We start from the raw sequence: 16,084 nt of genomic DNA on the forward strand, positions 1-16,084 counted from the left end.
GTGCAGGTCACGTGCATCCTGCGGGAGGCGGCGCGGCGCGGGGGGTTACTCGTCGGTCCTCTGCCCCTTTGCCCGCTATGTTGCCGCTGCCGCCCGGGCTCCTTCGCCACCTGAAAGAGAGGCTGCCCCTAGCCGCTGTCCCGCCACCCATCCCCTCCGTACCCCCCACCCCGCCTTTCGACTTCACTCCTCACCGTCTCCGCCTCGGTCCCCAGCACCCGCTCCTCGAGGTGAGGTTTGTGCGGGAAGCCACAGCTCTGCTCCCTCAGAGGCCCCTCGGAGCCCCTCCTAGCGCCGGGACCTCCGCAGCCTGGCTCCGTGGAGAAGGACTTGCTCTGCGGGGGCAGGCCTAGCTGCCCACGGTCTCTCTTTCCTTCTCTCCTAGGATGGGGACGTTCACCGACACCTCTACCTCCAGGGTGTCCTTATCGGCCTGGCGGAGGTGGCCGAGAGACCCAGGTAAGTCAGGCAGGGCCTGCAAGCCTGGCGACGGCTACAGTCATGCCTCTTGGTTATATGTTGTGTGCCGTGTCGTCTTGGTTGGTGCGAACCCTGCCAGCTAACACTCTACCAGGACGGGTGCAGTTTCTGTGGGCTTTAGAGACTTGAGGGGGAGAAATGAGTTAAAAGTCAGGAAAATTAAGTGATGTAGCTTGAAAACTTCATCGTTCTGCTGAAAAAGTCAAAAAATCAGTATTTGTAGGCAGCTGTGGCTAAATAGCTGCTTCTGGATGTCACTTCTTTTCACTGAACTCCCCATAAATAGACAGTCTGGAAGCTGAAATTAAGGGGCAGGTTGTTTACCCTGCCAAAACATCAGGAGAGCTTCAGTTAGGAAAGTTGACCCAGGGGGAAGAAACTTCGTCTTGCTTCAGCACATATGTGTAGTAAGACTGAGGAAGCACCTTGAGGATTGTGTAAAGTTACCCTACAGGTGCCTGTTAAACAGCTCTAGCACAAAGTTTTAATCCACACCTTCAACGTTAAAGGTCAAAAACTTGATTTCCTACACTGCTGCTTGTGTTTATTCTTTATCAAAATGTCACTTCACAGATTAATAATAGTTTTAGTGGTCAAGCCATAGCAGAAAATGACTTTCCAACTACCATTTGACCATGGGGTCATCTTCATTCCATTCCACTTTTTGTTATTCACAAGAAAAGCCTTGAATACAAAAGGTCATTCAGAGGAGGACATGAGCCAACAATATGTACTTGCAGCCCAGAAGACCAGTGGCAGCCTGGACTGCATCCAAAATGGCAAGGCCAGCCCTGCTCCTCTGCTCTGGGGAGGCCTCATCTGCAATGCTGTGTCCAAATATGGAGCTTTCAACACAGAAAGGATATAAACCTGATGGAGAGGGTCCAGAGGAGGGCACGAAGATGATCAGGGGCTGGATCAGCTCTGCTATGGGGACAGACTAAGGGAGCTGGGGGTGTTGAGCCTGGAGAAGAGAAGGCACCAGAGAGACGTAATAGCAACCTTCCAGTATCTGAAGCGAGCTACAAGAAGGCTACAGAGGGACTGTTTGCAAAGGCCTGCAGGGACAGGATGAGGGCAATGGCTTCAAACTAGCACAAGCAGCTTGAGATTGGATGTGAGGAACAAGTTCTTTGCCATGAGAGTGCTGGAACACTGCAACAGGTTGCCCAGGGAGTTGGTTGAGGCCCCATCCCTGGAGATACTCCAGGTGAGGCTGGACAGGTCTGTGGGCAACCTGATCTAGTGGAGGATGCCTCTGCTGAGTGCTCAGGGGTTGGAGTGGATGACCTTTGGAGGTTCTTATCAGCCCGGACCATTCTGTGATGTATGCAGCTGAAATTAAAACTTTCATGTAAGGTCTGGTCACCTTCATTTTCTCACAGGGTGTCAGCATTCACTTGCCACATCTCAGGGTGCTGCCAGGTCTTTGACACACTGGAGGGGTATGAGCACCACTACAACACTCTGCACAGGAACGTCTGCTCCTTCTGCAAGCACTCCTTCCCCTCAGGGCACCTTCTGGATATTCATATCTTGGAGTGGCATGACTCACTCTTCCAGATCATGGCTGAGAAGCAAAACATGGTGAGCTCTCCTGATTTTCCTGGGATAGGATCCCAGTCACAGTCTGCAGACTGTTAGCAGTTTGGAGTTAGCCAGGAGATGAAGCTGGGAGGGGTGAAAGCTGTTTCCCAGAGCCTAAACATCATGCTTGTTTAAAAGGCGGAGGTCTGCTAAGTATGTGTGATTCTGTTCCCAATGACTGCCTTCCCCATAACTGTGATGTCACTGGGTTGCTTGTATTTTTGTATGGGCAAGCTGAAAAGTGAACCTGTGTGAACCTCCTGAGGTTCAACAAGGCCAGGTGCAACGACCTACACCTGATGGTAACCTCCAGTATTGGTCCAGACTGGGAAATGAAGGGCTGGAGAAGTACTTGGAGGTGCTGGTGGGTAAAAAGCTGGACCTGAGCTGGCACTGAGTGCTGCCAGCCCAGCCCAAGCCTGTCCTGTGCTGATCCCCAGCAGTACGGGCAGCAGAGACAGAGAGGGGATTTTGCCCCTCTACTGTGCTCTGCTGAGACATCCGCCTGCAGTGCTGAGGCCAGCTCTGGAATCCTCAGCATAGCACAGACAGGGACCTGTTGGAGCAGGACCAGAGGAGGCCACAGCAGTGCTGTGAGGCCAGGCTGGGAGAGTTGGGCTTGATCAGCTGGGAGAAGAGAGACGTCTCCAAGGAGAGCTGCTGGTGGCCTTTCAGTGCCTCAAGAGGCCCAGCAGAAAGCTGGGACCAGACTTTTGAGCAAGGCCTGTTGTGGCAGGAGAAGGGGGGGATGGTTTGGTCTCAAAGAGGAAAATTTAGATTAGATATAAAGGTGTTTTTTATGCTGAAGATAGTGAGACTCTGGCCCGAGTTGCCCAGAGAGATGGTTGAGGCCCCATCCCTGGAGATATTCAAAGTGAGGCTGGACAGGGCTGTGGGCAACCAGCTCTAGTGGACAATGCTCCTGCTGAGTGCAGGTGAGTTGGAACCTTCTGACCCAAAGCAGTCTGTTTCTGTGATCCTCTATTGGCATTGGTGTTAGTTTCTGTGTTTCATTAAACTCACTTTCATTTCATCCCAGGGGTCTCCTCTCCTTTGAACAGCCCCCCCTATGTGATTGGGGAGGTCACCAGGTGGCAGAGCAGCTACTGTAGTTTAGCTCTAATACAGGCTCAGTGCAGACACCAACCCTTGGCCTGTGTGCAATATGCAGTGTGCACAACATGGGCATGACACAAGTTTAGAGACATGTGTCCCCAGCTGTGACACTGCCTGCTTTTTCCAGTGACATCTTTTGTCCCTGCTTTCCAGTACAGGTGTTTGGTAGAAGGCTGTGCAGAGAAGTTCAAGAGCAGCAAGGACAGAAAGGAGCACTTGGTCACTGTCCACCTTTACCCTGCTGACTTCCGCTTCGATAGACCCAAGAAAGTGAAAAGGTAACTGCTGAAGTCTCCCAGCACAACTGATTCTGCCTGCTGGATATGGGGGATGCTGCTCTGCTGCTCCACTCACTTCCCATCTCATATTCTGAGAGGCTTGAAAATGACCTTTGCTGCTGCTTGTGAGAATGGGCAAAGTATTGCAAGTCTTTCTGTGGCATAGAATCATCTGGATTGGAAAAAATCTCACAAGATCGATGACCAACTGAGTACCCAACACTGCCAAGTCCACCACTGAAGCATGTCCCTCAGCACCATATTTACCTGGGTTTTGACCACTTTCAGGGATGGGGTTTAACCACTGTGCTGAGCAACCTGGGCCAGGGCTTAAGCGCTCTTAAAGTGAAGAATTTTTCCCTAATGTCCAACCTAAGCCTCCCCTGGTGGAATTTGAGGTCATTGCTTCTCATCCTGTCACCTGCTGCTTGAGATAAGAGCCCAATCCCCACCTCACTGCAGCCTCCTTTCAGAGAACTGTAAAGAGCAATGAAGTCTTCCTTTAGCGTCCTCTTCTCCACACTAAACACCCTCAGCTGCTCCTTCCCTGCCCTGTTCCCAAGACACTTCCCCAGCTTTGGTGCCCTTCTCTGGACCTGCTTCAGCCCTTCAGTGTCCTTCTTGGAATGAAAGGGCACTGAAACTCAGGTGCAGTCTCCCCAGTGTCCAGTGCAGCGGCACAATCTCTGCCCTGCTCCTGCTGGCCACACCATTGCTGATCCAGGCCAGGATGCTGGTGGCCTTGGCCACCTGGACACAGCCTGGGTCGCCATCAGCTGTTGTCACTGAGCATCTCCAGGTCCTTCTTTTCTAGGCAGTTTCCATCCACTCTGCCCCAAGCCTGAAGCATTCCTGGGGCTGTTGTGACGCAAGTGCCAGGACCCAGCACTCAACCTTGTTGAACCTCATCCCATTGGCCTCACCCCACTGATCCAGCCTGGTCAGGTCCCTCTGCAGAGCCTCCCTGCTCCAGCAGATCAACTCTCACTCAGCTTGGTGTGGTCTGTTGATTTATGTCTCTCCCTGTGTGGCTCCAGGCTCTGCTCCCCCTGTGTATATGCAGAGCCCAGCCTCCTTTTGCATTGCTTTGTGCTCACTTCTTGCTTTGCTCTCCAGCTCTCCAGAGATAAACCAAAGGAAATTGAGGATGGTAGGCTAGAGATAGGGGTAAAAGCAGCAGCCCAGCTGAAGTGCATGTACACTAATGCATGAAGTATGGGTAGCAAACAAGAGGAGCTGGAAGCTTTGGTGCTGGAGGAAAACTATGATTCGTCACCATCACAGAAACGTGGTGGGACAACTCGCACAATTGGAGTGCTGTAATCAATGGCTACAGACTCTTCAGGAGAGACAGGCAAGGGAGAAGAGGTGGAGGAGTGGCTCTGTACATTAGGAATGCTCTGGATGTCATGGGGGTAGAAATCAAGGATGATCAAGTTGAGTCTTTATGGGTGAGAATTAAGGGGAAGGCCAATAGGACCGATATCCTGTTTGGAGTCTGTTATAGACCACCCAACCAGGAAGGAAAGGTTGATTTATTACTCTTCAAACAACTGGAGGCTGCCTGAAGATCACCTGCCCTTGTTCTTGTGGGCTACTTTAATCTACCAGACATCTGCTGGGACTTAAATACTGCAGAAGGTTTCTAGAGTGTGCGGAAGACAACTTCTTATCCCAGCTGCTATGTGAGCCTACCAGGGCGGCAGCCCTGCTTGACCTGCTGCTCACAAATAGAGAGGGGCTGGTAGGGGATGTGGTGGTTGGAGGCTGCCTGGGGTCCAGTGACCATGAAATTAAAGAGCTTTCAATATATGGAGAAACCAGGAGGGACATCAACAGAACCTCCACACTGGACTTCCAAAGGGCAGACTTCAGCCTATTTAAGGAACTAACTCAGAAAGTTCCTTGGGAAAGAGCCCTTGAAAACAAAGGGGTCCAGGAGGGTTGGACCTACTTCAAGAAAGAACTCCTAAAGGCACAGGAGCAGCTGTGCCATTGTGCCAGAAGACAAGCCGACGAGGGAGGCAGCCAGACTGGATGGGCAGGGAACTGCTGAAGGAGTTAAAGATAAAAAAAAGAGAGTATATTTTCTTTGGAAAAGAGGGGAGGTGTCCCAGGAAAAGGTCAAGGAAGTTGCTAGGTCTTGTAGACAAAAAATTAGAGAGGCAAAAGCCCATTTAGAGCTTAGGCTGGCCATGGCTGCCAAGGAAAATAAAAAATGTTTCTTTAAATATATGATGACAAGAGAAGGGGCAAGGACAACCTCCAGTCCTTATTGGATAGAGAGGGGAATATAGTGACAAAGGATGAGGAAAAGGCAGAGGTGCTTAACACCTTCTTTGCCTCAGTCTTCAATAGTGGGACAGGTTGTCTCCAGGACAGCTGGACTCCTGCAGTGGCAGATGAAGTCAGGGTCCAGTATAGTCCCCCTCTAATCCATGAGGAAGAAGTAAGGGACCTGCTGAGCCACTTGGATCCTCACAAGTCCATGGGACCAGATGGGATCCATCCTAGGGTGCTGAGAGCTGGCAGGTGAACTGGCCAAGCCACTCTCCATCATTTATCAAAAGTCCTGGCTCACTGGAGAGGTTCCTGAAGTCTGGAAGCTGCCAATGTGATACCCATCCACAAGAAGGATTGTAAGGAGGAGCCAGAAAACTACAGACCTTTCAGCCTGACCTCAGTGCCAGGCAAGGTGATGGAACAGGTCATCATGAGTGCCATCACAAAGCACCTACAGGATGGCAAAGTGATTAGGCCCAGACAGTATGGGTTTAGGAAGGGCAGGTCCTGTCTCACCAACCTGATCTCCTTTTATGATAAGGTTACCTGCCTGGTGAATGTGGGGAAGGCTGTGGATGTAGTCTACCTGGACTTCAGCAAAGCCTTTGACACTATCTGCCACAAGAAGCTCCTAGCCAAGCTGACAGCTCATGGCTTGGACAGATTCACTCTGTGGTGGGTCAGGAACTGGCTGGAAGGCCAAGCCCAGAGAGTGGTGGCGAATGGTGCCACATCCAGTTGGCAGCCAGTCACTAGTGGTGTTCCCCAGGGGTCAGTGCTGGGCCCAGTCCTGTTCAATGTCTTTATTGATGATCTGGACGAGGGGATTGAGCATCAGTAAGTTTGCAGGTGACACCAAGCTAGGAGCAGGTGTTGATCTGTTGGAAGGTAGGAGAGCCCTGCACAGGCTGGATGGGTGGGCAGAGGCCAATGGGATGAGATTGAACAAGGCCAAGTGCAGGGTTCTGCACTTTGGCCACAACAACCCCAAGCAGCACTACAGGCTGGGGACAGAGTGGCTGGAAAGCAGCCAGGCAGAAAGGGACCTGAGGGTACTGGTAGATAGTAGCTGAAGATGAGCCAGCAGTGTGCCCAGGTGGCCAAGAGAGCCAATGGTATCCTGGCCTGGCTCAGCAGCAGTGTGGCCAGTAGGATGAGGGAGGTTATTCTTCCCCTGTACTCAGCACTGGTCAGGCCACACATTGAGTACTGTGTCCAGTTCTGGGCTACTCAATTTAAGATGTTGAGGTGCTGGAGCATGTCCAGAGAAGGGGAGAAAGGCGACAAAGCTGATGAAAGGCCTGGAACACAAACCCTGTGAGGAGAGGCTGAGGGAGCTGGGGTTGTTTAGCCTGGAGAAGGGGAGGCTTGGGGGTGACCTCATTGCTGTCTACAACTACCTGAAGGGAGGTTGTTGCCAGGTGGGGGTTGGTCTCTTCTCCCAGACAACCAGCAATAGAACGAGGGGACAGAGTCTCAAGTTTTGCTGGGGGAAGTATAGGCTGGATGTTAGGAGGAAGTTCTTTACAGAGAGAGTGATTGGCATTGGAATGGGCTGCCCGGGGAGGTGGTGGAGTCACTGTCCCTGAAGGTGTTCAAGAAAAGACTGGATGAGGCACTTAATGCCATGGTCTAGTTGACTGGGTAGGGCTGGGTGATAGGTTGGACTAGATGATCTTGAAAGTCTCTTCCAACCTGGTTGATTCTGTGATTCTCTCTGCCATGTTCCCATTCCAGAGGCAGGCTTTTGACGTTTGGTGAGAGCTTTCTCAACTGTTCAAGTGCTGCTTTCACCACAGAGATTAATAGAAGGGCTGATGTTAACACCTTCGCCAGAGATCTGGGTGATGGGATAGAGAGAAAATGTCTTGCCTGTTGGAATGGTATAGGTATAGCCCTGGGATCACTATCTACAGAGATGAGGGACTGGGTCTGTGATTTCCCATTGGAATGGGCTGCTCAGGGAGGTGGTGGAGGCACCGTCCCTGGGGGTCTTCAAGAAAAGACTGGATGAGGCACTTAGTGCCATGGTCTAGTTGATTGGATAGGGCAGGGTGATAGGTTGGACTGGATGATCTTGGAGGTCTCTTCCAACCTGGTTGATTCTATGATTCTATTCCTTAAGTAGCCCCATGTGAACCCTCTTAGTCCAGCACTTTACCTTTGAGTGAGTTACAATTTATGGATTGAAGAAAAGAACCTGGGGACGAAGTTGTGTGCAGCAACTCTGAATGCCTCAGTAGAACCTCACACAAGGCTATCACACAGCTCTACAGTATTCATTTGGCTACTCCCAGTGTTTTGCATAGCCAGATCTCCGTGTTTCTGTACAGTAACTCACCTAGCTTGGACTTGGCCTCTTCCTTTCCTCTGGGCTCCCTGGCAAGTGCTGAGAGAGGGTGTCATATGTCGCCTCTGCAGTGGCCCCAAGCATGGGAGCTCCCCCACAGTGCAGGCTGCTGGTATGCCGATGGATGTGAGCATGGAGACTTCGGAGCAGTTCCAAGTGGACCCCATGGAAGTAGGGACCAGCAAGAACATGGAGATCCTTCAGCCTGCAGCCAGGCACTCAGTGCTGGAGAAACGACTCTATAAATCCAGGTCAGTGCTGCTGGTCTCCACAGGCAACCATTTCTGGGGTTGGGGCCACATCACAGAATCACAGACCATTAGAGGTTGGAAGGGACCTCCAGAGGTCACTGAGTCCAACCCTCCTGCCAAAGTAGGACCACCCAGAGTAATCCGCACAGGAAGGCATCTAGGTGGGTTTGGAAAGTCTCCAGAGGAGATTCCACAATCCCCCTGGGCAGCCAGCTCCAGGGCTCTGTCACCCTCACTGTAAAAAAGTTTCTCCTCGTGGAGGTGAAAACTTCTGTGTTCAAGTTGGTATCCATTGGTCCTTATTGCTGTGCATTACTGAAAAGAAATTGGTCCCCTCCACTTGACACCCACCCCTCAAATATTGATAGACATTGATCAGGTCCCCTCTCAGCCTTCTCTTCAAACTAAACAGCCCCAGGGCTCTCAGTTTCTCTTCACAGGAGAGATGCTCAAGTTCCCCAATCATCCTCTGGTTCTCCATTGGACTCTCTCCAGTGGGTCTCTGTTTCTCTTGAATTGGGGAGCACTAAACTTGACACAATAGTCCCAGGTATGGTCTCACTAGGGCAGAGTAGAGAGGGAGAAGAACCTCCCTAGCCCTGCTGAGCATGATTTTCTTGATCCACTCCAGGATGCCATTGGCCCTTTTGGCCACAAGGGCATATTGCTGGCCCACGCAGAACTTGCTGCCTACCAGCACTCCATCATTTGATTGCATCTTGGCAGTACCTGGGGCAGCACAGCTCAGGATGTTTCTGTGTTGGACAGATCGTGACAGATTTTTCTCTGTGCATGGCAAGCCACTTGAGCAGCCCTGTTAAAAGCTTCTGTTACTCTACACACCCCTCAGCTCTTTCCATCACATCGCACAGTGTGGTGGGTCTGGAGGTAAGAACTTTGTCCTAAAACACTCAGACAAATGACATTCATGCTTTGTAACACTGCCCCATCCTATCTGACTCAGGGCTTCAGCTGGAGCTGTGTCTCCATGCAGAAGCAGATAAAGCAGGGGAACACAGAATCACTGAGTGCTCTGGGTTGGATCTCCAAAGCTCATCCAATCCAACTTCCCCTGCACTCAGCAGGGACATCCTCCACTAGATGAGGCTGCCCACACCCCTGTTCAGCTTCACCTTGAATATCTCCAGGGATGGGGCCTCAAACACCTCGCTGGGCAACCTGTTGCAGTGTTCCAGCACCCTCATAGTAAAGAACTTGTTCCTAACATCCTACTCAGCCTTAGGTTTTGCAAGGCCACAGCAGCATTTCTGGGATATTTTTAACTGATTTTTGTGTGGTTTTGTTTTTTTTCTTCCACATCAAAGCTAAATTGCCTAATGCTGGCTTGACTTTAAAAATCCCACTCTGTAAAACTTGTAGGAGATACAAGGGAGTGATTAGAAAATAACCACCATCTTCCCAGTGCCCATGTTGGAATTGTTTTTATTAGTTGTTTTAATAATCTTTTAGCATAAAGATTAATATCACAAAATCCCAGCATAGTAGGGGTTGGAAGGGACTTCTGGAGCTCGTCCAGTCCAACCTCCGTGATAAAGCAGGGCATCTGCAGCAGCTTGCCCAGGAGCACAGTGTCCAGGGGAATCTGGTATACCCTCAGAGGAGACTCCACAAGTCGTCTGGGCAGCCTGCTCCAGGCCTCCAGCACCATCACACCAAAGAAGCTTCTGGTCTGGTGAAACCTCCTGTGTTGCTGTGGTTGACCACCACTGACAAGAGCCTGATCCCATCCTTTTGGCTCCCACAGGTCCTTTAGCTCTTGCTAAGCATTGCTCAGATCCCTTCTGAGGCTGCTTTCCTCCAGGAGGCCAAGAAGAATGTGGGCAGCAGGTCGAGGATGGTTCTACTCCCTCTCTACTCTGTCCTACTGAGGCCACATCTGGAGTGTTGGATCTGGGTCTGGACTCCCCAGTTCAGTAGAGACAGGGAACTGCTGGAAAGAGTCCTGGGGAGGCTGCAAAGCTGCTGAGGGGCCTGGAGCGTCTCTGTGAAGAGGGAAGGCTGAGAGCTGTGGAGAAGAGCTATAAAACACCCCAGTGATGCTGTGAGAGGAGGGCTGTTGGTGTGTACTAAAGCCTGTCTCCCTTTCCAGGATCCCTTCCACGATTTGCTTTGGACAAGGTGCCACCCGAGGATTTAAAGGACCAAGGAAGAAAGTCTGAAAGTCAGTCCACCAACCTTGTGCCAGGTGGGAGGGCACCAGCCACTCTTGCCTGCAGACATCAGCCATGGCACTTTGGCTGAGCAGGGCTGTTTGCAGTAACCTATAAGGGCCCTAGGAAGATAGAAGGACCAAACCAGTGATGATGTGGCTTCATTTTGGGATGCATGCATACCTTGGGAGGTGCTATGCTACAGGCCCTTTTGTGTCTCTGCACCACCTCCCTTAACATTTAAAGCCTGACCCATGCTCACATTCATTCTGTCTGAGACACAATGCTGTTTTTGTGATCCTCTGTGGTGGTTTGGGAGTTTCATACACACACATATAAGATTCACCAGACTAACTCAGCCAGCTGGAAGTTAAGAATGAAGCTATATTTTACAATGTAGCACACATTTACAAGCATATGTATACAATCTATATAGATCTTTACAACTATATACAGTTATAGATTCATAGAATCAGTCAGGGTTTGAAGGGACCATAAGGATCAGCCAGTTCCAGCCCCCCTGCCATGCCCAGGGACACCCTATCCTAGATCAGGCTGCCCAGAGCCTCATCCAGCCTGCCCTTAAACACCCCTAGGGATAGGGCCTCAACCACCTCCCTGGGCAACCCATTCCAGGCTCTTACCACTCTATGCTGAAGAATTTCCTCCTCACGTCCAGGCTGAATCTCCCCACCTCCAGCTTTGTTCCACTGGGCACTCCCTCACAGTCTAAAAAGTCCCTCCCTAGCTTTTTTGTAGCCCCCTTTCAGATCCTGGAAGGCCACAAGGAGGTCACCTGGGAGCCTCCTTCAGACTGAACAGCTCCAACTCTTTCAGTCTGTCCTCACAGCAGAGCTGCTCCAGCCCACTGAGCATCCTCATGGCCTTTCTCTGGACACACTCCAGCATATTCACATCCTTCTTGTAATGGAGGCTACAGAACTGGATGCAGTACTCCAGGTGGGGTCTCAGCAGAGTGGAGTAGAGGGGGAGAATCACCTCCCTCAACCTGCTGGCCACACTTCTCCTGGTGCAGCCCAGACTCTGGGTGGCTTTCTGGGCTGCAAGTGCACACTGCTGGCTCCTGTTAAGCTTCTCGTCCACCAGCACGCCCAGGTCCCTCTCCTCAGGGCTGCTCTCCAGCCAGTCACTGCCCAGCCTGTATTTGTGCTTGGGATTGCCTTGACCCAGATGCAGGACCTTGCACTTGGTCTTGTTGAACCTCCTGAGGTTATATACAAGTTAAAAGTAATACAGACATTCAGAACTCCTCCCAAACAGCAAAAGCCACCCAGGAGGGCTCCAAACTAACTCCCTTCCTACCCACCCCCTCCCTTATCTCAGAAGGGGTGAGACTGACAGGTAAGGAGTTAGAAGAGGAATAATTAGATTGAGTTATACAGGTCCAGGCAAAGGAGTTAATGAAGTAAGTGGCAACCAGAGAGAGACTGACAATATTTGTTTATAACAGTTTTGGCTTTTTATGTCCCGCAAGCAGAACCAGTGAGTGATACAGACTTCACTATTATTTTCTTTTCACAACCAATAATCTAATTTCTCTCATTAAAATATTCCAATTAGCCTCAAACCAACACATCCTTTCTGAAATCAAGTGAGAAACTTGCCTATGCTGTGAGTAATTGTGCCAGGACTGCTCAAGGCAGCAGTGGCTTTCTGGACAGATGGGCACAGCTGCCTTCCCATAGAATCATAGAATCACAGAATTGTCAGGGCTGGAAAGGAGCTCAAGGATCATCCAGCTCCAACTCCCCTACCATGGGCAGGGACACTTCACACTAAATCAGGTTGCCCAGAACCACATCCAGCCTGGCCTTAAAAACCTCCAGGGATGAGGCTTCCACCACTTTCCTGGGCAACTTGTTCCAGTGTCTCAATGCCCTCATGGAGAAGAACGTTGTTCTAACATCTAATCTAAATCTCCCCTCCTCTAGGCTGGATCCATTATCCCCAGTGCTGTCACTACCCAACACCTTAAAAAGTGCCTCCTGAGCTTTCTTGCAGCCCACTCCAGATACTGGAAGGCCACAATAAGGTCTCCTCAGAGTCTTCTCTTCTCCACACTGAAAACCCCCAACTCTCTCAGCCTGGCCCCATGCAGAGCAGCTGCAGCCCTCTGATCATCCTCATGGCCTTTCTCTGGATACCTTCTAGCACCTCCAGCTTTTTCCTGTAATAGGGCTCCAGAATTGGACACAGTGCTTCAGGTGGGGTCTCACCAGAGAGGAACAGAATCCCCTCCCTTGCCTTGCTGCACACACTTCTCTTGCTGCAGCCCAGGATCTGGTTGCTGTCTGGGCTGCAAGTGCACACTGCTGGCTCATGTTGAGCTTCTCATCCACCAGCACCCCCAAGTCTCTTTCCCCAGGGCCAAAGTCTCAAGCCAGGCATTGCCCAGCCTATATTGGCGCTTGGGATTGCCCCAACCCAGCTGCAGGACCTTGCACTTGCTCTTATTGAACTTCATGACATTAGCTTGGGCTCACCTCTGCAGCCTGTGCAGGTCCCTCTGAATGGATCCTTCCCTCCAACTGTCAGCCACACCACACAGCTTGGTGCTGAGGCTGCTTCAAGGCCCCTGGCCATGTCGCTGACAAAGATGTTAAACAAAACAGATCCCACTGCTGATCCTTGAGGGGCTTCAATTGTCCCTGCTTCCACTTGGGCCTGCCTCCTCTTGGGCCTGGACCCACTGACAGCCACTCTTTGGGTGAGGCCGCCAAGCCAATTTTAATCCACTGAGTTGTCTGTCAAATTCATGTTTCACCAGCTTGGAGGTCAGGATGTTGTGCAGGACAGCACGGAAGGCTTTGCTCAGATTCAGGTAGATGATGTCAGTTGCTCATCTCTCACCTATTGATGTTGTGACCTTGTTGTAGAAGGTCCCCATTTTTGACAGGCAGGATTTGCTCATGATGAGGCCATGTGGGTTGTACCCAGTCACCTCTTCATTATTCTGCCTCAGCAGTGCCTCCAGGAGACTGCTCTATGGTCTTACCAAGCACAGATGTGAAGCTGACTGGCCTGTAGTTTCCTGGTGCTTCCTTATTTTCCCTTTTGAAAATGGGGGTTGTCTTTCCCCTTTTCAAGTCAGTGAGGACTTGCTCAGCCTGCCATGACTCTTGGAACAGAATAGAGAGTGGTTTAGCAACCTCATCCGCCAGTTCTCTCACTACACGTGGGTGTATCCTGTTGGGTCCCATGGACTTGAATGCTTTTCAGGTTCATCAGATGGCCACAGACCTGCTCTTCACTCGCCAGGGGCAGTTCTTTCTTCCAGCCCCTGCCATTATCTTCTGTGACTGGGAGTGTGGCTCAGCCCTTTCCAGTGAAAACTGAGGTAAAGAAGTGGTTGAGAACCTCAGCCTTCTCCATCTGCCTTGTCACTGGTTTGCCTATTTCTTTCCCAAGGGGGCCCATACCTTCCCTATCCACCTTTTTGCCATTAATGTACCTATAGAAATTTTTGCTGTTCCCCTTATCTCTCTATCTGGACTTAATTCTAACTAAGTGTTAGCCTTTCTAGTCAGGTCTCTTGCTGCTCAGGCCACTTCCTTATTGTATTGCTTCTAGTTTAATCTTCCCAGGGACTCAAAATATAGCTAACAGAACCAATACAATAGTAGGATGCCTTCCTCTCTCCTCCCCTTTGGAAAGAAAGGAACTAGATGTAGAGAGGAAAAGGGGTAAAAATTCCCAAAGAATAGTCTTGCTTCGATTTGGCAGTTAAAAGAATAACAGTACATAAAAAGTATTTAAGGTAAGGGAGTTACAAAGAGGTATAGGAAAGGGAAACAAGATACAAATATATATATACAACCAGATTGATGTCAATGGATGGAGGTAGATTCAGGAAGTAGTTGTCTACCATGTGGTAGAATGGCTACGTTGTAAAACAGGCACCGCAGGAACAAGGGTGGTACTAGCAGGCAGGGAGGGCAAAAAGGGAAAGAGAAAGTTTCTCTTTTTTTGTAGGGGGCTAGACAGGAAGTGGGAGTGAGCTAACCACTATACGTGGGGTCAGGTTCAGACCACCCCCAGGAAGGAGTAAGGAGGACCTGGGGTCAGGTTCAGGCCACCCCCAGGAAGGTTAACCCTTTACACTTATATACCCCCATTCTAGCTATCCTTTCTTCCAGTCCTTGCAGACTTTCTTTTTGTGTGTCAGTGTGTCCAGGAGCTTCTTACTCATCCAGGCAGGTCTCCTAGCCTTCCTCTTTGTTGGTATGCTTTACTCCTGGGCATGGAGAAGGTGATCCTTGAACACTGAGCAGCTGTCCTGGCCCCTTTACCCTCTAGGGCGTTGTCCCAAAGTACTTTGACCATCAAATCCCTGAAGTGATCAAAGTCTGTATGCCTAAAATCCAGGGTTGTAGTTGCCCTGAGGAACTTAAATTCTATCATTTCATGGTCGCTGCAGCCAAGGTTATCTCTGAGCCTCACATCGGTCACCTTCAGGAAGGCTGCCAAGGGGCTTTTCAAGATGCCTAGAGGCAGGACAAGGGCAGGGGGAGCATTTTGAAGCTGAAAGAGAGCAGGGTTATTCTGTAATTTAGGAAGAAGTACCCAGTATGAGGGTGGAGAGACATTGGAATAGGTTGCCCAGATTGGTTGTGGATGCCTTTGCCCTGGAAGTGTTCAAGGCCAAGCTGGATGGAGCAACCAATTCTAGTGGAAAGTATCCCTGCCCATGGCAAGGGGATTGGGTCCCTTCCAGCCTGAGCCATTCTATGATCATAAATGCTGTGTTCAGACTTCAGGCATCTGCAGGAATCAAACAGGCTTTGTGAAGCACTGGCAGGGAATCATTATGGAAAATGCAGAAGGGAGAATACTGAGCAAAAATACACCATGGGCCCTCTTCCTGCAGGAAGCCCTGCAGCCCTCAGCCTTCTCAGCTGGCCTGGGACAGGCTGTCACACTTCCCCCACTGAGAAGAAGCAAAACAGAATCCAGATTAAGAGTGAGACAGATTCCAGCAATTAATTTAATTCTTTTGATGTAATTTCTTCATTTCCTCATAGTGGTTTTCAAAGCTCCCAGCAAGGCCAGCCCCTGGGACAGCACACAGACATAGGATGGTTGGAACTCCCTGGCTGTTCCTCACAGGAAGTCTCAAGACTAAGACAAAGCACCATGACCTGGAGCTGAGAGGTTAGCTGCTGGAGCTGAGACTGTGCAGCACCATTTAAATGATTTTCTATGTTCTGTGGGGAAAAAAAAAAGGCTCAATAAACACCAAGAGGGAGTCTGATGACTGTACAGGAGCTCGGGGCCACTGATAAATACTTTTGTCCTTAATTCTGACCTTCTCCATCTCACTGAAGTCTGCTCTGCTCTGAACCTCAAGTGGAAACTTTACCTGGGCCAAGGAAAGCAGCCTGGTTGGTGCCTTGCAGCTCATTTCCATGGGGAGTTCAAATTAAGTGACCTCCAACTAGATGAATAAAGAATTGTTAGCAAGTGACCTCACTTTAAAACTCAGGCAGAGCTGAGTATGAAGTATGATCCTCCCTTTGCTCCAGAGATCAGGTTGGGTTGGAAGTGATT

At 50.4% G+C, this 16,084-nt stretch overlaps 1 protein-coding gene across 5 annotated transcripts; it reads left to right on the forward strand.

Annotated features, from left to right (window-relative positions):
- Positions 1 to 2: 2 nt before the first annotated feature.
- Positions 3 to 15,835, forward strand: ZNF511 (zinc finger protein 511). 5 transcript variants are annotated; one of them, XM_064144971.1, is made up of 7 exons: positions 4 to 230; positions 386 to 459; positions 1,866 to 2,067; positions 3,337 to 3,461; positions 8,166 to 8,345; positions 10,456 to 10,551; positions 15,559 to 15,647. In XM_064144971.1, exons 1-6 carry the CDS (start codon positions 78 to 80, stop codon positions 10,523 to 10,525), a joined length of 804 nt encoding a protein of 267 aa, XP_064001041.1. In that variant the 5' UTR covers positions 4 to 77; the 3' UTR covers positions 10,526 to 10,551; positions 15,559 to 15,647. The 5 variants fall into 5 exon arrangements, with proteins under 5 accessions (XP_064001044.1, XP_064001045.1, XP_064001041.1 ...); XM_064144974.1 differs by lacking the exons at positions 10,456 to 10,551; positions 15,559 to 15,647 and adding an exon at positions 10,111 to 10,448 and having other exon boundaries at positions 3 to 230; XM_064144972.1 differs by lacking the exon at positions 15,559 to 15,647 and having other exon boundaries at positions 10,456 to 12,104.
- The last annotated feature ends 249 nt before the right edge of the window (positions 15,836 to 16,084 follow it).

This window comes from Pogoniulus pusillus, chromosome 6 (genome assembly GCF_015220805.1).
Source record: "Pogoniulus pusillus isolate bPogPus1 chromosome 6, bPogPus1.pri, whole genome shotgun sequence".
In the NCBI taxonomy this organism is placed as follows: domain Eukaryota; kingdom Metazoa; phylum Chordata; class Aves; order Piciformes; family Lybiidae; genus Pogoniulus; species Pogoniulus pusillus.